The following is a 21,700-nucleotide window of genomic DNA, read 5'->3' on the forward strand; positions in this document are numbered from 1 at the left end:
TTATTCTGATCTGATTCCCGGTAGGCCCAGAATGTTATCAAATGAAAAAAAACTATATGACCTATTAATTATCACGATAGTTTTTCCTCATTTTCACCTATAATATCATTCATAAAACCTACACGGACCGGATTTTTTTTCTCCTCCCAGCCTGATTTCCAACCTAATTTTAGCCTAGCTACCGTCTGCATAATCTTTAACCAAGTGATTACTCCATCGAAATATCTAGTTTCATAAACCGAAAACAAAATGAAACCCTGTAGCGAAATTGTATACGGCATTGCAGCAATTTTTTTCTATTCAAAACAACACAATATTATCGTACATAACGCTCAAAATTGTTCAAGTACAATACTGAGTGCAGACGTGTGAAGCAACAGCGACAATACAGCGCAAGATTTACCGCCTGAACGCATTGCCCTCAGCATCACGGCCACCCTGAGAGTAAAAAGCACGGCGCCTGATGCTCTCTTCGATCGTGGCGCTGCCACCCTTCTCCGTTCCAAATATGCTCTTCTTTTCCTCTTCCAAGAAGTTCTTTCCTTTGAACTGGTTGGCGCTCACAGTTGCTGCTTCTTTGGCATCATCATCTGCAGCTTTCTTCAGCCTCTTCCATCTCTGCTCCTCGTGGACCTCAGCGTCAGCCTGCATCTGGCGCAGCCGAGCCAACCTTTCCTCTTCCGACATATGGTGGACGCCACCCCGTCGACGGTTGAACGGAGGACCATTGTTTCTGCCATGTTCACTTTCTTGCCTTGTCTGCTCTCCCGAGCCTTGGACAGCGCGCGAATGGTGTTCAGAATTGGAATTTCCAGTTTTGTTCCCATCCTCCATTCTTTTGGGCCTAGGGTCTGGACCGTCATACTTTGAGTATGCATGATGGCGGTCTGGTGGCGAATGCTGTCTCCTCTTCCTATCATCAGCATCCAAGCGATCATATCGTGGATGGTCATCATGCCATCTTCCCCTTGGTTCCTCATCGTCCTGCCGTCTTCTCCTTGGTTCCAAATCTTCCTGCCTTCTTCTTGGTTCATCGTCACTTTGCCTTCTTCTCCTCGGTTCATCGTCACTTTGCCTTCTTCTCCTAGGTTCATTGTCATCATGCCGTCTCCTAGGTTCATCATCATCATGACGTTTTCTCCTTGGTTCATCATCGTCATGCCGTCTTCTCCTTGGCTCATCATCTTCTGACACATCCTGCCGTCTTCTCTGTTTTTCATCATTGTCCAAATCTGATGAATCTTGTCTGCGGTGTTTCTTCTCATGCCTGGACCTTTTCTCTTCCTTCTTACGGTCAGGGGAAGAATGAACCCTCTTCCTTCTCTCATCGTCTTCTGACACATCCTGCCATCTTCTCTGTGGTTCATCATTGTCTGAATCTGATGAATCTTGTCTGCGGTGTTTCTTCTCATGCCTGGACCTTTTCTCTTCCTTCTTTCGGTCAGGGGAAGAATGAACCCTCTTCCTTCTCTCATCCTTGCCATCACTTATTTCATCTAAATCTGAATCCTCATCTGAGTGATGCCTCTTGCTCTTTGACTTATGGTGGCGATGCTTGTGCTTTTTCTTCTCTTTCTTCTCTTCTTTTTGCTTCTTCTCAGATTCAACCTATACACAAGAGCAAGATTGTGTCAGGGAGCAAGAATGGATGTTGAGCTTTACAAAAGGACATTTCCTAACACTAAATTCAGCCTAACCACAAAACACTGTTTGAATGCTCTCAAGTAATTTCCGAATGACTACACTTATTTTTCACAAAAATCAGAAAATTCACCCTTTTCTAACAAAAGCAATTAATTGCAGTATTTTTTGGACGTTTTGGGCATCCAGCTTTGCCTTCACGACAAAGAAACGTAGCATTTCTATCAACCAAGATGTTGCTACAGTTGTTTAACATTGTGATCCCAAACCAACAATTAGAAACCATATCAATATTGTTACCAATTGTTGATAAATTTGGATATACTTAGGCTACTTAAGAACCCAGATTAAGAAAGGAAAGCAGAACTTACAGATTTCTTTATCTCGGCCATCTTGATTGGATTGTTTTTAATCCTCGCAATTGCATCCTGCTCCCGCTGCCTTATTAGGAGTAGAGGATCAGAGTGGAGTTTTCTCCATGTATCATTTGCAGATTGAGGTTTATCCTCAAATAAAGCTCCTGGCGTTGCTGCCTGAATCATGCAAATGAAAAAAAAAGAATGTGACTCCTAAAATCATTTTTTATCATGATAATTTTTCATAAATAGGATATCAAGGTAAATATCAAGTTTAAACAAGAAACTTAGTGAAAAATTCAAGCCATGTTGCTTCTCAACACAAAGAACTGCTGTTAGAATGCAAGTTTAGTGTATGCAATTCAGTTTTCTGTTCAGGGACTACTAGGAGACCATTTCTGTGGACATGCTTTTAAAAGAAACGATATATGCAAGGAAACCATTACTATGAACTGCATATATGCAAGGATCCACACATTCTGTGATATTTTCTTAAAGATTAAATAATACTGATGCGAAAATAAATCGTTTTGTGTGGCGACAACCGTGACATGCGCCGTATCAAGATATAAGATAACAATATTCTATCATGACAACCTCCAAACATCAATAATCAAGGCATCACTCTAATTTATCATGGCATTTTTTTACTTAATAGCATTTATACCTTAGCACATCACCCCTGCCACTGTATCCTCAATAATATAACTTTTTTTTATCGATTCCCAGCTTTGAATTACACTCAATACATTAACAGCTCGGTATGATTGGCATGCCCCTAAGGAACTACAATCAAGTAGGATGTAAGAAGCACAGGCAGGCGTAAGTACCTTAGAAGAATCAGCCGCACTAGCTTGCGCAGAAGAAGAGGATGCAGCAGCGGCCCCTGGTGCAGATTGTTGCAGCGCCTGGAACCCTTCGGAGCTCTTGCCGACGGCCAACCCCGACTCGTAGAGGAAGTCCAATCTCTCCTGCGCCCTGTATCAACCATCACGCGATTAGAACACCGGACGAAGCCAAAAATACCAGAAATGGCAAACAGCCATCGAGTCGAAGCGAAACCCTAGCCGGACGACTACCCGCTCAGATCCAATCGAAAGAAGCGAGAAAAAGGAGAAGGAAACTTACGGCCTGAGGCCGGCGCGCTCCTGCATGGCCCGGAACTCGGCCTTCTCCTTCTCGGCGGCGACCTGCTTCTTGAGCTCCTCCGTCTTGCGCTTCTCCGCCTCCTCCGCCTGCTCCGCCTTCCATACCCGCTCGATGTTGCGGAGGGACCCCGTGTGCCACCCCTTCTTGTTAAGGAACTTGAGCGCCATGGCTGAAGCCCGCCTTCCGGCCTCGCAACCCCTAACCCTAGCGGCGGCCTGGCGCGGTCCGCTGCGAGCCTGCGAGATGGGGGAGACGACGCGAGAGAAAGAAGGTGAGAGATCGGCCGGTAGCCGCCGCCTTGGCCACGAAGTTGGGGGCGTTCGAGTGGGCCCGGTCCACCACCTCAGCCGCGGCGACTAGAGGAGTACGCTTTCCGCGAGGGAAAGCGAACCCGAGGTGGCAACCGACGAGGGGGCACCTATCTATCTTTCGGAAGATATACAGAGCTCGAACCTTCCAGCCCAACACCGGCCCACCTCGACCTTCTTCTTCCCGACATCCTCCACCCCGCCTCCTCCACCCCACCCCGGCCAGTAGCCGCTGCGCGCATCCGCTCGCCACCACCGCGCCCGACATTTTTGTATTTTGGCCCTTTTCGCGAAAAAATCTCACAAATAGGCCCCTAGCGAAACCAATTTCGAAAATTGGCGCCAGTCATCCTGGCACCAAGGTCCCCCCACCGCGCCACCGACGTGGCGCCGGTCCGCTGACGTGACGCTAAGGCTTGGCGCCAAGATCTACGGTGCCATCCCTGGCGCCAAGCCTTTTACCATAACGGCGCTCCTTTCCTTTTGCGCAGTTTGATTTTGCATCTCGCTCACATCTCGCGTCGGCCCGCTCCATAGTCGTCCGCCGCCGCCGCCGTACGCACCGCCCCGCCCGGCGCCCCGCCCGGCGCCCCGCGCGCCCACGCGCCGCCCCGCCCGGCGGCCCCCGCGCCCACGCCCGGCGGCCCGCGCGCCGCCCAGAGGCGCCCGGCCCGAGCCGCGCCTCCCCGCTCGCCGGTGCCCCCCGGTCGGGCTCCAGCGCCCGCCGTGGCCTAAGGCCAGCCGCCCCCCGTCCTATGCTCGCTCCCGGCCGATCGAAGGTAATTAGTTGTAGTATAATGTAGATAGATAGGTTTAGATAAAATAGTAATATTGATAAATTAGAATAGTTAGGTAAAATTTAGATAGATAGGTAGAATTGTTAGATAAAATAGGTAGATAGATAAGTTGACAGATAGATAGAATTGTTAGATATGAAAACTAATAGCAGAGTAAACTAGTGACTACGATATTTAGTTAAGTAGTTGTATAGTTAAGTACGTATGTACATATTAGGTGACATAGTTAGTTAGTATATGTGACATAGTGATAGAGTCGGAGTGCCCGATCTTTCGGTGAGTGGAGATAAATTCGACTTGGTGGAAGTAGACCCTCATGATCCGACTACGACGAGCGAACCCGAAGCGCCAATGCAATCGCTGAACCAACTCCCGATGGTTACCAACCTCGCCGGTGCGAGATCAGCCTGATCACGAAGATCGATTCCTGTCCGCAATCGAAGAACGAACAAGAAAAAGAGGCGAGCAATCTAAATATCACTCGAAGGTGGAGTTCTGAATCACACAAGGACAGGGCGTATTTGCGCGTGTTCAAGAGTAGCTAAAGCTAGATGTAAAACAAAACTCAAGTCGTAAACAAAAAGGACTCGGACTAAATAAAGGGGGCGCAGCCCCTGGAGTCCGAAGGGGTCACGCGCGCCCAACCCTAGGCGCCCCACCTGGGCTGCCTTGTTGGGCCATCTTCTTATTCCGATGGGCCTTCGTTCCTTAACACCATGATGAAGTTTAATTCTCTCGCACGGGCCCGAGTGATTGGCCCAACTGGATGATCAACTATAGGCGCCTGAGGTGGAGGAGCAACTGGAGGCGCCTGAGGTGCTGCTGGTGTAGATGTACTTGTGGTGTCCTCATCATCCTCCCCTTCTTGAACTGAAGTCGTCCTCGACGGCAATTCCTCATCTTCGCCCACATACGGTTTCAAATCTGCAACATTAAAACTCGTGGAAACACCAAACTCCACAGGCAGGTCAAGGATATAAGCATTATCATTAATCTTGGTTAGCACTTTAAAAGGACCAGCAGCACGTGGCATCAATTTAGAACGACGTAAGGTAGGAAAACGATCCTTTCTCAAATGCAACCAAACCAGATCACCCGGTGCAAAAGTAACATGTTTTCTCCCTTTACTACCCGCAACCTGATATTTAGCATTAGCAGCAGCAATATTTTGTTGAGTTTGCTCATGCAAGCTAATCATTTGATCAACATGTGCAGCGGCATCTATGTGTGGGGCGTCCTCGGCATCAAGTGCAAACAAATCAATAGGCGCCCGAGGAATATAACCATAAACAACTTGAAAAGGACACATCTTTGTAGAAGAATGCGTTGCATGATTATAAGCAAACTCAACATGAGGCAAGCAATCTTCCCAACGTTTCAAGTGTTTATCTAAAACAGCCCTAAGCATAGTGGACAAGGTTCGATTAACCACCTCAGTTTGTCCATCAGTCTGAGGGTGACAAGTGGTGCTAAACAGCAATTTAGTTCCCATTTTATTCCACAGTGATCTCCAAAAATGACTGAGAAACTTAGCATCACGATCAGAGACTATTGTATTTGGAATACCATGCAAACGAATAATCTCGCGAAAGAACAATTCAGCAACATTGCTAGCATCATCAGTCTTATGACAAGGTATAAAATGAGCCATTTTGGAGAAACGATCAAGAACCACAAAAATATTGTCCCTCCCCTTCTTAGTTCTAGGCAATCCCAAAACAAAGTCCATAGAAATATCAAGCCAAGGGGAAGTAGGAACAGGCAAAGGCATGTACAAACCATGGTTGTTCAATCGTGACTTAGCTTTCTGGCAAGTAGTGCAACGTGCAACAAGGCGCTCAACATCAGCGCGCATCCGGGGCCAAAAGAAGTGGGCAGCCAGCACTTCATGCGTCTTGTAGACGCCAAAGTGCCCCATGAGACCGCCTCCATGCGCTTCCTGTAACAACAAACGACGAACCGAGCTAGCTGGAACACACAGCTTGTTAGCGCGAAACAGGAACCCGTCCCGTATGTGAAATTTGCCCCATGGTTTGCCATGAATACAATGGGCGAAAGCATCTTTAAAATCAGCATCATCCACATATTGATCCTTCACAGTTTGCAAGCCAAAGATTTTAAAATCTAACTGTGACAGCATGGTATAGCGACGAGACAAAGCATCAGCAATGACATTTTCCTTCCCGCTCTTGTGTTTAATAATGTAAGGGAAAGACTCAATGAATTCTACCCATTTAGCATGACGACGGTTCAGGTTTGTTTGGGTACGAATATGTTTTAAAGCCTCATGATCAGAATGAATTATAAACTTGCGATGCCAAAGGTAGTGCTGCCAAGTATGCAAAGTGCGCACTAAAGCATAAAGCTCCTTATCATAAGTAGAATAATTCAAGCTAGCACCACTTAATTTCTCACTAAAGTAAGCAACAGGTTTTCCTTCTTGTAACAAAACAGCACCTAGCCCAATACCGCTAGCATCGCATTCGAGCTCAAACACTTTAGTAAAATCAGGCAACTGCAAGAGAGGAGCATTGGTTAACTTATCTTTCAAGGTGCTGAACGCAACCTCTTGCGAATCACTCCAAGCAAAGGGAACATCCTTCTTTGTAAGCTCATGTAGAGGCGCTGCAATGGAGCTAAAAGCACGAACAAACCGGCGGTAGAAACCTGCAAGGCCAAGAAAGCTTCGAATTTGTGTGACCGTCGTCGGTGTAGGCCACTCCCGAATGGCATCAATCTTGCTGCTATCCACCTCAATGCCCTGTGGAGTAACAACATAGCCAAGAAACGAGACACGTTGTGTGCAAAACATGCATTTTTCGAGGTTAGCAAATAAATGGGCCGCACGCAACGCATCAAAAACAGCACGCAAATGTTCTAAATGCTCTTCCATAGACTTGCTGTAAATGAGGATATCATCAAAATAGACAACTACAAACAATCCTATGAAGGGCCTCAGAACTTCATTCATCAAACGCATAAATGTGCTGGGCGCATTTGTCAAACCAAACGGCATAACCAACCATTCATATAACCCAAATTTCGTTTTAAAAGCTGTTTTCCATTCATCACCTAATTTCATGCGAATCTGATGGTAGCCACTACGCAAATCAATCTTAGTGAAAATAATGGCACCACTAAGCTCATCTAGCATATCATCAAGGCGTGGTATAGGGTATCGGTAGCGAATGGTAATGTTATTAATAGCACGACAGTCTACACACATACGCCATGAGCCATCTTTCTTTGGAACAAGTAACACGGGAACGGAGCAAGGGCTAAGAGACTCACGAATATAACCCTTGTCAAGCAACGCCTGTACCTGGTGCTGGATTTCCTTCGTCTCATCCGGATTTGTACGGTACGGTGCGCGGTTCGGAAGCTGTGCGCCGGGAATGAGGTCGATTTGGTGCTCAATGCCAGGAAGTGGTGGGAGTCCTGGTGGTAAATCTTTTGGAAAGACATCAGCGTACTCCTGCAAAATGTTAGCAACCGCAGGGGGAATATCCAAAGATGGTGCATCATCAAGTGAAACGAGCACACTAGAGCATATAAGGGCATAGCATGGCAAAGGAGCATCGCGTAACTCATCAAAATCAGCACGTGTGGCAAGCAAAACAGGAGCATTCAACTTGATTTCAGAATTAATAGATGTTGATGGTTCAAGTTGTTTAGCAGTTTTAGCAGCTCTAGCAAGATCATCTTTAAGAATTTGTTCAGGTGTCATTGGATGTATAATTATTTTCTGACCCTTAAACATGAAAGAATAGTGATTTGAATGACCATGATGCAAGCTATCAGTATCATATTGCCAAGGTCGCCCAAGTAATAGAGAGCATGCTTCCATGGGAATAACATCACAATCGACAAAATCAGAATAAGCACCCATGGAGAAAGGAACACGGACTGATCGAGTAATTCTAATTTTCCCACCATCATTAAGCCATTGAATGTGATATGGATGTGGATGCTTACGAGTGGGTAAAGACAACTTTTCAACCAGCGTGGTACTCGCCAAATTGTTGCAGCTGCCGCTGTCGATGATGATGCGAATCGACCGCTCCTGCACAACGCCCTTGGTATGGAAAAGAGTGTGTCGCTAATTCTTCTCGGACGGGGCGACCTGTGTACTAAGAACACGCTGCACAACAAGACTTTCATACCTATCGGCGTCGCCCGGGTTGACATGTACCTCCATAGCTGCATGGTCAGTGGTAAGCATCGCATGTCAAGTATCTTCAGAATCACTAGCGGAAGAGTACTCACCATCGTCACGAAGAAGCAAAGTGCGCTTGTTCGGACAGTCCCGAATCACATGGCCAAATCCTTTGCAACGATGACACTGAATATCCCGTGTACGGCCTGTGGGAGGGGCGGCGCCTGTGGAAGGGGCAGCGCTAGCAGGTTTGGCCGTTCGCTTGCGTGGTGTAGTGGTGGGCGTGGGTGGCGCAGGGAGAGCGGGTGCGGAGTTGGATGTCGAGCTTCTTCCTGCAAAAGAGTTAGAATATGTCTTCAAGCGGCGTCCCTGCACTTCACGTTCAGCTTTGCAAGCATATTCAAATAATGTTGTCATATCTGTGTAGTCCTTATAATCAAGTATATCCTGAATTTCGCGGTTCAAACCACCACGAAAACGTGCCATAGCAGCGTCATTTTCCTCCAATAACCCACAACGAATCATGCCTATTTGTAATTCCTGGAAATATTCCTCAACAGATTTGGAACCTTGCTGAAAACGTTGCATTTTATTAAGAAAATTGCGAGCATAATAAGAAGGCACAAATCTGTGGCGCATAGCAGTTTTTAATTGCTCCCAAGTGGTTGGAATGGTATTGGGATGTTTGTGTTTATATTCACGCCACCAAATTAAAGCAAAATCAGTAAATTCACTAATAGCAGCTTTAACTTGAGAATTAGCAAGAATATCATGGCATGAAAATTTCTGTTCAACTTCTAATTCCCAATCAAGATATGCAGCAGGATCATATTTGCCATTAAAAGGTGGAATTTTAAATTTAATCTTGGAAAAGGAATCATTACCACCGGGACGGCGTGGCACGCGGCGGGCACGGCCTCGGCGGTCGCCATCGTCCTGGTCCGAGTCACCACCATAACCCTGCTGCAACTCTGCGACTGTTGTGTGCAATGCATCGAGTCTTGCCACAACTGAGTCGAGTGTGGCCTTAGCGGCCGTCTGTGCAAGGTCGAGCTGATCACACCGCTCGGTCGTCGAGGAGATCGTCGAGTCCAGCCGTTCATGAATCGTCTGAATGTCGGTGACAAGCCCTTCAACTTGCGCCCGTATGCCCTGCAACTGGTTAGCCCCCGCGTCGACATCATCTGCCATGGTTAGCGCAAATACAAGAACAAAAGCGATGAAAAAACAGGGGTGTAACGGCTCACAAGGCGCTCACACTAGTGCTGTTATCAAATTCTTATCCATTCTTACCACGCACACAGGGGTGAATTGCAACCAACCGGTGGAACTCGCGAAAGATTGGAGGAGCGATTGCCTGGAGAAACAAAATATGCTCGTCGTATAACTATGTGGAGTTCTGGGAAGGCTGCCCTCAAATGAAGGATTAGCACAATCAAACAATAATGCAAAGTTGAAATATAGTGCCAAACACGTAACAAGAGTTGCTGGTAACAAGGGAAATTGAAAGAACAGAGGCAAAGGTGGAGAGGGTGCACCTCTTTTTTTTTCTATTTTTTTTTCACAGAGGGTGCCCCAAAACTAATAATATGAACACAGAGGATCTCAAACAGCAAATTGTGGCACACACTTTTTCCGAAAGTATAGGGGTATTCCGGTAAAAAAAATACTCTCTCTCTCTCTCTAGAGTAAGGCGAACCTCAGAAAAAAAAGTACCAAGAAAGAGAGATATGGATATGAAAAGCTGGCACGGGATGCGTGGGGAAGGGCGTGGTATGCGTGTGTGGGGGGGGGGTTACGGAGTTGCCCCGGAGGGTCGTGACCCAGGTGGGTTCACGGCACGCGCAAGGAGTTTCCACCGAAACAAAACCGGATCACCTTCCGTCTCCCTGTTGGATTTTTTTGTTGTTTTGCTTCTTTCCTTTTTTTTTTGCACTTTCCTTTTTTGTTTTGATTGCTTTCTATCTTTTTTTTTTGACAGGGGAGGGGTGATCGGAGTGGTGGGATGGCGCGGCGCGGTTGTCGCGAGGGGGGGTGCGGTGGGCGCGGCTGGTAGGGTTGGCGAGCAGCGGAACGGCGGCGGCGGCGAAAACTAGGGTTAGAGGAAAAACAAGAAACAAGAGATTAAACACAAGTAACCAGCAACAATTGAACGAGTAGGCACACAAATTCAACAAAGACACTTATTGAAAGATTGTGCGAGGCTAAACGGTTGCTGGGACAAAGGATCTAACCTGAAAAAAATTTGTTTTGGTTTTTGTGGACTGTAGGAAGGGAAAAACACTCGGTAAAACTCACCGATCAACCTGGAAAGCTGATACCACTTGATAGAGTCGGAGTGCCCGATCTTTCGGTGAGTGGAGATAAATTCGACTTGGTAGAAGTAGACCCTCACGATCCGACTACGACGAGCGAACCCGAAGCGCCAATGCAATCGCTGAACCAACTCCCGATGGTTACCAACCTCGCCGGTGCGAGATCAGCCTGATCACGAAGATCGATTCCTATCCACAATCGAAGAACGAACAAGAAAAAGAGGCGAGCAATCTAAATATCACTCGAAGGTGGAGTTCTGAATCACACAAGGACATCGCGTATTTGCGCGTGTTCAAGAGTAGCTAAAGCTAGATGTAAAACAAAACTCAAGTCGTAAACAAAAAGGACTCGGACTAAATAAAGGGGGCGCAGCCCCTGGAGTCCGAAGGGGTCACGCGCGCCCAACCCTAGGTGCCCCACCTGGGCTGCCTTGTTGGGCCATCTTCTTATTCCGATGGGCCTTCGTTCCTTAACACCATGATGAAGTTTAATTCTCTCGCACGGGCCCGAGTGATTGGCCCAACTGGATGATCAACTATAGGCGCCTGAGGTGGAGGAGCAACTGGAGGCGCCTGAGGTGCTGCTGGTGTAGATGTACTTGTGGTGTCCTCATCACATAGTTAGTTAGTTGTATTTAGTAGTTAGTAGTCAATTGATACTATCTGATTTCATACTAGACTTAGAATGTTTAATTTATTATGGACTAAATGAATTGTGCGTCGTTATATTGATATACTAGATGGAGAACGTAGTGAGCATATATCACGGAGGCACCGTGAAAAGGGATGAATATGGATGTGTTAAGTTTGTTGGCATGCAGTGCGAGGTTGTCATATTTGATGAGAAACCCTCGTTTAGTGAGTTGCTTGCAAGGGCCCGGGAGGAGTTACATTGTCATGAAGATGATGAAATCACAATCGAGGGCATACTTCACCTAGGTTCCCCTCTCAACATTCAAAGGAAGATGGTTCCAATTCGGTGTGCAGGCCAGTGGGAAAAATATGTGAGGACGGTTATGAATGGTCATTCCCCAAGTGTTTAAGTGGTTGTTCGTCGGGTAGGAGTTGATCCAAATCCTCGTCGGTTTTCCCGACCAATGGGTTACATCGCAAAATGAACATATGTCGTCTACAAATTGCGTGTCCATACTTAAAGTGCATTATTACATGACAACATAATAAAAGTCTCACAGTAGAAAATATTGTTCATAAATAAAGCATAGAACTAGAACCTAAATATGGCTACTGAGTGCAACGAGGCCACTTTCCCTTCCTTAAGGCATCGGGATTCTCTCAACTGCTGCTTTCGCTCGACGTGCCCGCTCAAGCTTCTTCTCTCTCTCCTCCCTGTTCGCAGCAACCCGCCTCCTTTCCTCCTCTTCCAAGTGCTCCTTTTCCGCAGCCTCCTCTATGAGCCTCTTCTCGTACACCTCCTTCCTCTCTGCATCCCAGCGCATCATATACTCCAAAAACTCCTTGTCTTCAGGATTGATCTCAGTGTCGATCCACTGCTCAAAATCACATAGCGGTGGAGGGGTCTACAACAAATGCAATTGTTATAAAACAAAAAAATTATGGACAATAATTATAAGACCACAACATTTCCTTACCAACATTTTAATGCGGCGCTGACGAAGTGTAGGTTCAAACGCAAAGTTGGAACACATCCAATACCTCTGCCTATACGTGGCATGTTCTTCGGACTTGGCTACCTTTCAAGGATCGCCGCAAAAGCACATCGGCACTGGAACACTACTAGGCAGAGGCAATGGATCGAACGCATTTCCGGTCTTCTTTGCACCATAACTACAATTTAGTTTATTTCGTTCTATGAATCAAACGCACTTAACAATAAACCTACAATTAAGGTTTTTTCATTTCATCCACAACAATGAGTATATAACATAACTACGTGCGTTGAGATTATCTTAGTTTCTTAACTTTTCCACGCCTCGGCATCCTACATTTGCATGAAACCCTAAGTTCAAAAATGCAAGAAATATATAGCGAATCGATGTGAAAAAAAGGTACGACGGAGAGAGGATACCTTGCTCTTCAGGATCCACGGATCAAATGAAAGTTTCCTAAGCTACAATGTCGATTCGTAGTCTAGGGTGAAGTAGGGAGAGTAAAAACCCGAGAGAGTGGAGAATAATGTGGAGGAACTCTCGGGCAGGAAGAAGGGGGCGGTGTATATGGAGGAAGGCTTGGCGCCAAGCCTCGGCGCCAAGATCTATGGCGCCAAGGCTTGGCGCCAGCGACGGTGGCGCCGAGCCTTGGCGCCACAGATCTTGGCGCCGAGGCTTGGCGCCGTAGATCGTGGCGCCAAGCCTTGGCGCCACGTCAGCGGGCCGGCGCCACGTTGGTGGCGCGGTGGGGGGACCTTGGCGCCAGGATGACTGGCGCCAAGACGTTATACCTTGGCGCCAGCCTGGCGCCAAGCTAAGGGTCCATTTTCGGAATTGGTTTCGCTAGGGGTCTATTTGTGAGATTTTTTCGCGAAAAGGGCCAAAATACAAAAAAGTCGGTCCTCCCTCCACCCCACCCTTCCTAATCCACCCCTCGCCACCCCGCCGCTGCTACCGCCCACCGAATATCCAACCCCGCCTGGCGAGAGCCGCCTCACCTCCGGCGTTAGCCAAACCGCGGCCACCGCTGGATAGGGGTGAAAGTGGTGAGGATAATATCCATTTCCGATCCGATTCGAATCCGAATTTTGCAGATATGGAGAAGAGTTTTCCATATCCGCATCTGAATCTGACCGTGTGCGCATGCGGAGCAGGATATCGTATTAGCGAAATCTGACGGATATGAATTATCTGATAATTAAATATGGATTATCCGAGGCTTATGATAGGATATCCGACAACACAGTACAAATCAAGCCCATCCTAGACACTGAGACTCATACGTAATTCTTAATTTTTATGACCCATAAGATATGAGGTATCATCTGCTTTATATATTGTGTGCACGAGCAATAGTAAACTGTAGCCGACAATCTTGTGCAGAGTTAAATGTAAGCATGTGTTATCCGATTATTTTAATCCGACACCGATTCGACTCCACACCATTTTCAACATTCAAAAAATTTTGCATTCGTAACCACTCTACTCCGCATCCGACATAAAAATATGGATGAGGATGTGAAAAAAGTATTATCCGCTCCACTCCGATCCGCTTTCATCCCTGTAGCCGCCCCCAACCTTCTCCCTTCTCTAGGTCCACCAGACATTAGAGCCCTCAGAAACCCCGAACCCTAACCTAACTCCACCAACCTCGACCATCGCCGCCGCCCGATGGTGACCTTGTCGCCGGTCCGCTCCAGCCCACCCCCTCCCTCCCTCCAGCCAGCTTCCTCCCTTCCCCGACCTCACCCGGCGGTGGCGTGACGAACGACGAGAAGGAGATGAGGGGAGGCAGATGGAGGAGGGAGATCGTGCGGCCCATAGTGACTGCACGAATCTCAAATATCGGAAAGCTAAGGGCCCTATTTGATGGATAGGATTCCCGACCGCCTAAGGGGGCCGGTGTGGTTGCCGGATCGGGCCTGTTATCGTGGTTGGGCCGAGCAAGTGCCCATCGTTTTGCTTTTTCGTCGATTCTGTAAATGGGATTTTATCAGGCAACATTTTAGGGCTAAAGCCCACTATTTATGTGATACTGATACAGCTACTATGAGCATTTTTGCCTGCTACAGAATTCAGAGAAGATGATACAACAAGCAAGAATACAAGATTGTTACAACAAAACGATGGCTTGACCAAAATCATTTCGATCGGTGAATTCACAGGTGAAGTCCAAGCCAAAGAAGGTGAACAAAATCATGACCTAATATAGTACATATAGTACTAAATGTCTGAATCCGTCTTTGTTTGAATACAGTCACGGACAGCAGGCGAGCAACCATCCAAACGTCAGGAGGTATCGCATGATTTACAAAAAGAAGCTTCTTACAGAACAAAAACTTTCTTATGCACAAACGAAGCACATAAGCCCAAGCATGGAACACCTCCTGGCAAAGCAGTAATATGGAATGTACACGCCTGCCGATCAAAACAATCTGGGGAAGCCTAAAAATCAGCTAGAACAAATCCCAGAGACCGAAGAATTTTGCACGGTCTGATTGAAATGCCCACGCTGGTTCGAAATGTGCTTCTCTGCAATCACAACAACCTGAATTCAGTTAAGAATTCTAGGGAGTTTCCTTTGCTGTTTACCGCCGCTTCCTCCAGCTGGCCGATCGCTTATCGCCTGACAGTTTTCTAGGGAGGTTCAGGAGGGAATTCACCCGGGTCACACCTTCAAGTGCGGACCATTCCTCTTCCTCGTTTGTTGATATGCAATCTGCAAGGCTGCGAGCCGACCCACACCTTTCGGGCTCCTTCAGGACGGGAGGTTCGTCAACAGGTACAATCTCATCAACCTCCCGTAATGTGTTGGAGTGTTGCAATGTGGCTGTGGCGATGTGCTCTTCACTGGATATATGCGCATTTACATCTGCAATGTCTTCATCAACCTCAGCACTGGCATCTGGTGTTGAAACCTCTTCCCCAGTTGTTTCTGGGGTCTCCTCCTTGGATTCGCTCTCCTGAACAGAGTCAGTTGACTTCTCATGATCCAAGAATAAGCAGACAACAGCACAGTCATCACTCTTGGATGTCGGGAACTTCAATCTCCAAGATCTGACTGCGCAGTCAACGAGAGCCCTGGCTGCTGTTGCACGAGATGGTGCTGATGCTACAATATCAACAGCCTCCTTGTTTGAGAGGACGTCCCAAACCTACAAGCATTGAACTTTCAAATATAAGAAAGTTGATGCAGTTGAAGGTTGTTAAACCTTTCTGTGCAAAGGTGCTAAAAAGATAACTACTCCAAACAGGGATTGGAAAATCATGATATAATGCATTGGCAAGCGAATTTCCAGATCAACACCATTTTAAGTAAGAATGGTAGTTGATTAAACATACCCCATCAGTGGCCAATATTATAAATTCATCCTTCTCAGAAAGACGGCGATATGATATTTCAGGAACAGATATTAAGCCATAATCTTTAAGGCAGAAGTCTCCAAAAGCTCTTGCCATTGCCAATCCAGGAGAGTCATTATTTGGCAACCATACTCTAGCAACATCTGGCTCATCCTGAAGAGCAAAAACTCTTCCTTTACATTGCTGAATCCTTGCAGCTTCCCCTAAAGAACATGAAATGAAGATTAAATATTTACATCATAGTTCAATCGAAGGCACCTTAAGGACAGAAAGAAAGGAAAGATCCCATATGCATATTAAGATGGGCTTAAGTTTGAAAGCCATGGGCATTTATACCCAACGAAATGATCAAAGTAATGAACGAACATACGAACATACTGGGAAGGTTAGGCTTCAAATCAACAGTGAGTTGCACAGAAGTTAGATTGTTGGAGGCATCTCTTGTCCCCATTATTGCTCTTGAGTCCCCAAGATTTCCAATTACAAGGTCCAATCCCTAACAAAAAAACATATCTGAATTCAGAAATTTAAGTCTTATTTTTACAACTTCTCTCAAAAGCTTCAGTATCTGCAAACACCAGGCAAGTTTAGAAGTATACGTCACCTGTTTGACCAATGTTACTGCTGTAGATCCACTGCAGAAACAATCAACCGTGGGATGCAGCTTGAGTTCCTTGTCCATCAATTTGAAAGCTTTAAGGTAAGATTGCTTAAGGGGAAGAAACATCTCAGGAAGCTTTTCACTCTCATCACCATTAATGGATTCACCCCATTCATCATCAACAACAGAACCTGTTTCTTCAGAATTGATACTTCCAGATATGCTTCCATTTTGATGAGGACTAGAGGCACCATTAGCGCCGGTTTGCCATTGCGTGCGCAGCTTGACAGGAAGTGAATCTCTAACTTTTTTGGCAACAAAATGACCGTAAGGTCCATGGCCATCAAACACGCCACAGAAGATGCTATCACTTGAACTAAAACTCTGCAGTAACAAGAAAAAAAAATCATACATTAGTATTTAGTGCACCATAGGCAGATATTTTTCTTTGCGTGTTTCCAGAAATCCCATCAGGTAGGTAAAGTCTGTAATTTTCTAAAGAAGCAGTTATGCATTCTACTGTTCAGCGAAAAGTCTGAGGAGATAGGCTGGTTGACCAGGTTTCAATTCAACAAACTGTGTTGGTTGCATCTTATTTGTCCATTAGTTTCGCGGTATTACAAAGAAAATGTTAATAAAGAATACTATGAGGCTAGTTAGTAGCTAGGCAAGGAAAAGAAGAAAAAAACATCATCTGGACACACAATCATCAAATGGAATAGAGCTAGCAAACTTAGAGAATTATAACATGCAAGAATATAGACTGAGTAGGCCCATTTCACAGCAATTTAGACCCTTAAAAAACAGCAATTTAGACCACCATCTTTATATTGCTACACTGACATTAAGAAAAAGTCCTATCAGAAATCGTCAAATAGCTCATGCAACACTGTGGTGTATTCACAGTGAAATAAACAAAGAAGAATAGAAAATATGTGAACTCCGGTATATAATGGTCATAAAAAATAAAACAAAAAATGAGAAAATATTATTGAAGAGTAAAACAAAAACTTCAAGATGGAACCAAAAGCCCATAATTCAATTCCAAGTTTTTAAAAAATTAAAAATGTTTGTAAAGGAAGTACCTCACCCTAAATAATTAGGTACTTTTCTAGCCTTGAATATTAACAATCAATAGCACTGTTCTGAGAATCTATAGGCTTGAAGTCTTTTTATTGTCTCTGAAGAACATGATCCTCAATGCAACTTAGAAAGTGACTGCCTTTACTTCTTTGACTTGCTAAACTAATGCATACAGATATTCTTAAATACCTACAAGACAGCAACCTACGTACACTTAGCTAGGTCTAAAAATAGTGAGAGATCATCCATAAGCACACTTCATTCTCTCCCTCTGGTAAACTTCATTTATGAGATAAGGATCACAAACAACCTATTGTGTATACCAGTTGCTTGTTCATGAAACTAAAGAGCAATTCATGAATCGATTATGATGGGTCATAAATTGAATAAGACAGCTATTACTAGGACCAACCAATCACCTGACAGCACATAGCACAACCTGTTCAAGAAAGCAGCAACATTATACCATTCTTTGAAACGAAAAGAGATCAAAACAAAGATAGGTAGAAAAGGTTGCCAAAGTATCACAGGAAAGAATCTCGCCTGAAGCCCTGAACTACAAACATAGATTATAACCAAAAGCAAGACAAGAAATGAACAATTCTTTTATAATCTCAACCAACTCATGCGCCAACTATCAGAATCTTTTTGTTTTTTAGAAATCATCGGACAAAATTATGCTGGCACTTTCCAGTTCCACTCTGAAAACTTCTCACTTTCAGATTAATAAAGCTCGAATAATCTACAGCACAACACCGCATTTCGAATCAAACCATCCCGTGGAGTAAGAGAGCTGCCAACCAAATCCAAACCATAAAAAAAGCACCCATTCCAACTTCAACTGCAAATCCGAATCTATCTTTGCAAGGAACACCTCAGAGAGCGGTATTCTCCTTCTTAAAGCTAAACCCCTCTTAACTTCAAAAATGACAAATCTTTAATACACAGACGCTTCCCCCATCGAATCAAAACAAAACCCAAAATCAAAATATGCCCCTAACCGAAACCCAACCAAGCCAAGCCAAGCCATTACCACCAACAGCTAAGGAACACTTCGGATTTTGGACGAGTAAACGCAATCATTTCGACGCTCTAAACCATGCAAAAAAGGGACAAAAAGGCGGCTGTTTTGGGACCAAGATCGCACACGGACCGAACACCGCCACTGATCAGGGCTCAGAACCCACCGGCCACCGGACCGAATCACCAGGCAAGAAGCGGCGGTTACGAGCTCACCTCCCACACGACCATGGCGTCCTGGTTCGTGCCCTTCCGCCCCTGCTGCGTGTGGAGGCACGCCACCGCGCTCGCGCCGTTGCCGAACATCCTCCCGGAGACCCGCGCGAGCTCGTCCTCCGTCATCTCTCCCCCGCCCCCGGGCACCTTCTTGCCGCCGCTGGAGAAGGCGCCGCCGCAGGCCGCGCCCTCCCGGCTCCCGCGCCGCCTCTTCCGCCACGCCGGCCCGTCGCCGGCGGCGGGGGCCTCGGAGGAGAGGCAGGAGCCCATGGCGGCCAATGGGAGCGAGGCAACAGGGTGGAGCACAGGGTGGGAGTGGTAACTGCTGACTGTTGTGTGTTGCTGCAAACTGTGGGGTGGCTGTAGGGTTTTGATGCTTTGCAGGTCTTGTGGCGTTGAGCCTTTTGTATCATCTGGATTGTATGGTCTTCTTACTTGGAGGTTTGTGCTAAAAAATGTTATTTTAATTTTTTAATTAGGGCTTGGTTGGGTGTTGGTTTAATTGATTATCATGATGCCCTCCTTATGGGTGATGGAATCCTATGATGGGGAAATGGGGAAAAATTTACTCCAAGATAAGGTCACTTTGAAGATACAATGCTTTGCCACGTGGGATAATGCCTATCTCATAAAAGATATGTTTTAAATTACAATTACTGGTTAAAATGTAGGGTTTTTTTTTACTTTTTAAGTTATGTTTACTTTGGAAAAATTGAGAGAACTTAATAGTGGGCTTCTAGTTACTTCAATCCAATTTTAATTTTGGGCTGTATAATTTGGCTTTACATGTTTGAATAGCACCATGATTTTTAAAATGCAAAAAAGATATTAACCAGGAAACCAAATATTGTCACTAACACATTATGGAAAAAGGTAGGGCACAACAAGCATGTGCCCTCTGTCGTCTTAAAACACAGAGATGGGTACAGCCGTACAAAAATGCATCTTTTCTTTTTTTGTATTTGCAAGTGTCAAAGAATCTTAAAACCTGAGATGGATACTTGTTTAACAATCAGATCCATTTGATAACACTACTCCAAACTGCCACATGATGAATACATTGGATCTTGGCGGCTGTATTACTGATGCAGTTCTAAGTTGTCTTTACATGAGAAATTATAGGAACAATGCAATAAAAATAATCCAGTTTAATTTAAAAATGTATTATAATATATTCCAGAAAGTCGGCCATTTCTTTGATAATGTTTCAACATTTTATGAACCACCAGAAATGCATTAAAAGATTTTGGTATTCGGCACCTACCAGAAGTAGTGCCAATCCAATCCACTCATCTTTTCAGACCACTTTTGACATAAGGGAAACTTTTTGGTGCATCTCCTCTTTGGATTCTAGATTGAGATTTTTCAACTATACACACACAGTATACTCTTTGGCATAGCCTTTTTGTTTGCAACAGGGACAAGTGATTACCTTATGGGTCTCTCTTTGTCCTCATCAGCACAAGTGCATGCAATAGATTACTCATAGTGCTCCTCCAAATAATTGTTTATCATCTCGCTGAGCATCACATTACTGTTCACTAATCTGTATTACATGGACAGTGATGACAGAGATGACAACACTTATCTCGAAAGCAACACACTTGTATATATCACCTAAAAAAACACAGTTGTGTATATCCATGAATGTTAAAAAAAAAAATCCTTCCTTTTTTTGTACTGAAACTGAAGCCAAGTCAAAGCACCGGTGAGATGTGTAATGTAAAAGTCAGAAAAGCGAGGGTGTTGATTGGATCTGTGGGCGTGTCCAGATCAAGTTCAGCTCAGTTTTTCCAGACCTGGACTGTCAAACTTAGGAATAAGTGGCGGTGGTTGAGTTGACTTGGCCACTCAAACTGCAAATGGAACAAAATTGCGTTGACAATAGCACTCCATCTTTTAGTTAAACCACACAAACAGAGTAGGTTTCTTGTGGTTGGCCAAGAAGATCGATCTCCCGATTTGCCTAATAATAAACACTTGTGATCCTGGTGAACTTGGTCTCCAAAACGGCATTTCCCTTCTAGCGAAGTCTATCAAGAACTCTACATGTTGCTAACACCACGTTTTGAGAATTAAGAATTTAAGATCCAAAAATTACTAGCTCAAAGATCTAAGTAGCAAGTAACATCACTATCCCTTGCTACAGTGCTGAGCGAGTGAAAAGGAGCGAACGAGAGGCGGACTTCCTTCCGGCGGCGATTCCGCCTGGCCCTTTCCTCTCTAGCGGCCGGGTTGGCGCCGGAGAGGGAGGAGGGCTGGGGAATCGTTGTGCGGATGTATATAGGGTATGTAGGGTAGTATCTACGCCTAGGGTTTGCTCGCCGTCGTCGGCGATGGCGGAGCTAGGGTTGCGGGGAACAGTGGCTGCGGAGGAGCTTTTTCCGTCGCCGAATAAGTTTCTTCGCCGGCTCTGAAGTCGATCCTTTCGTCTTCTCCGGCGAAGTTCGTCCTGCCGGAGGTTCGTCGTTCGTCTTTTCTTTCGATTTTGGTCGCTTGAAGGAGGCAACGGCGAATCCTTTGCGGCTTGCTTTCCCTCTGCTAGCTGCTGTTTGTGGTGGCATGGTGGAGTGGAATTTTTGTGGCATTCGAGTTGTGCTCGAATGTGTTCTTTCTTCTTTGGATTCGGTTCTTGGACTGCTGGATCCCTTCCTGACGTTGCCGGAGCTGGTTACTGGAGCATCTGGGCTGTGGTTTGTGGAGGAAGTGCGCGGTGGTGCCAGATCGTGAGATCGAGGAGACTGACGGCTGACGTCCTATTACCGAGAACCTCTTGCAGCTATCCAAAGCTTGGAATCCGTTCTTCGATTTGGCTTGGCGAGTTTGGGGGTTTGATGCTCGGGTATCAGCCTTGTCGAATAGAGAAGCAGAATCGGAAGTTTGTTCGGATGAAGAAGAAGAACAGTAGGTGTAGCTAGGATCTTGTTGTAATTCTCGTTTACTCAGGGTCCTTTCTGCAAGAAAGGGATGTATTGTGCAATCAGTTATCTTCTAATATAAGCTACATCCTTTTTCCGAAAAAAAAAAAGTAAGTAACATCTCCGAACAAGTTTGAGGACCTGGATGC

At 45.5% G+C, this 21,700-nt stretch overlaps 2 protein-coding genes across 2 annotated transcripts; both read right to left on the minus strand.

Moving 5' to 3' along the window:
• Positions 1 to 280: 280 nt before the first annotated feature.
• LOC117860358 (uncharacterized) lies at positions 281 to 3,449 on the minus strand. Its single transcript, XM_034743639.2, has 4 exons — positions 3,126 to 3,449; positions 2,828 to 2,975; positions 2,013 to 2,174; positions 281 to 1,608 (listed from the first exon to the last, which is right to left on the minus strand). The coding sequence occupies exons 1-4, from the start codon at positions 3,311 to 3,313 to the stop codon at positions 400 to 402; spliced, it is 1,707 nt and encodes a 568-aa protein (XP_034599530.1). The 5' UTR covers positions 3,314 to 3,449; the 3' UTR covers positions 281 to 399.
• Positions 3,450 to 14,537: 11,088 nt separating this feature from the next.
• Positions 14,538 to 19,004, minus strand: LOC117861224 (probable protein phosphatase 2C 66). Its single transcript, XM_034744748.2, has 5 exons — positions 18,634 to 19,004; positions 16,318 to 16,698; positions 16,092 to 16,209; positions 15,693 to 15,916; positions 14,538 to 15,505 (listed from the first exon to the last, which is right to left on the minus strand). The coding sequence occupies exons 1-5, from the start codon at positions 18,901 to 18,903 to the stop codon at positions 14,939 to 14,941; spliced, it is 1,560 nt and encodes a 519-aa protein (XP_034600639.1). The 5' UTR covers positions 18,904 to 19,004; the 3' UTR covers positions 14,538 to 14,938.
• Positions 19,005 to 21,700: the final 2,696 nt, after the last annotated feature.

This window comes from Setaria viridis, chromosome 6, assembly GCF_005286985.2.
Source record: "Setaria viridis chromosome 6, Setaria_viridis_v4.0, whole genome shotgun sequence".
NCBI lineage: Eukaryota > Viridiplantae > Streptophyta > Magnoliopsida > Poales > Poaceae > Setaria > Setaria viridis.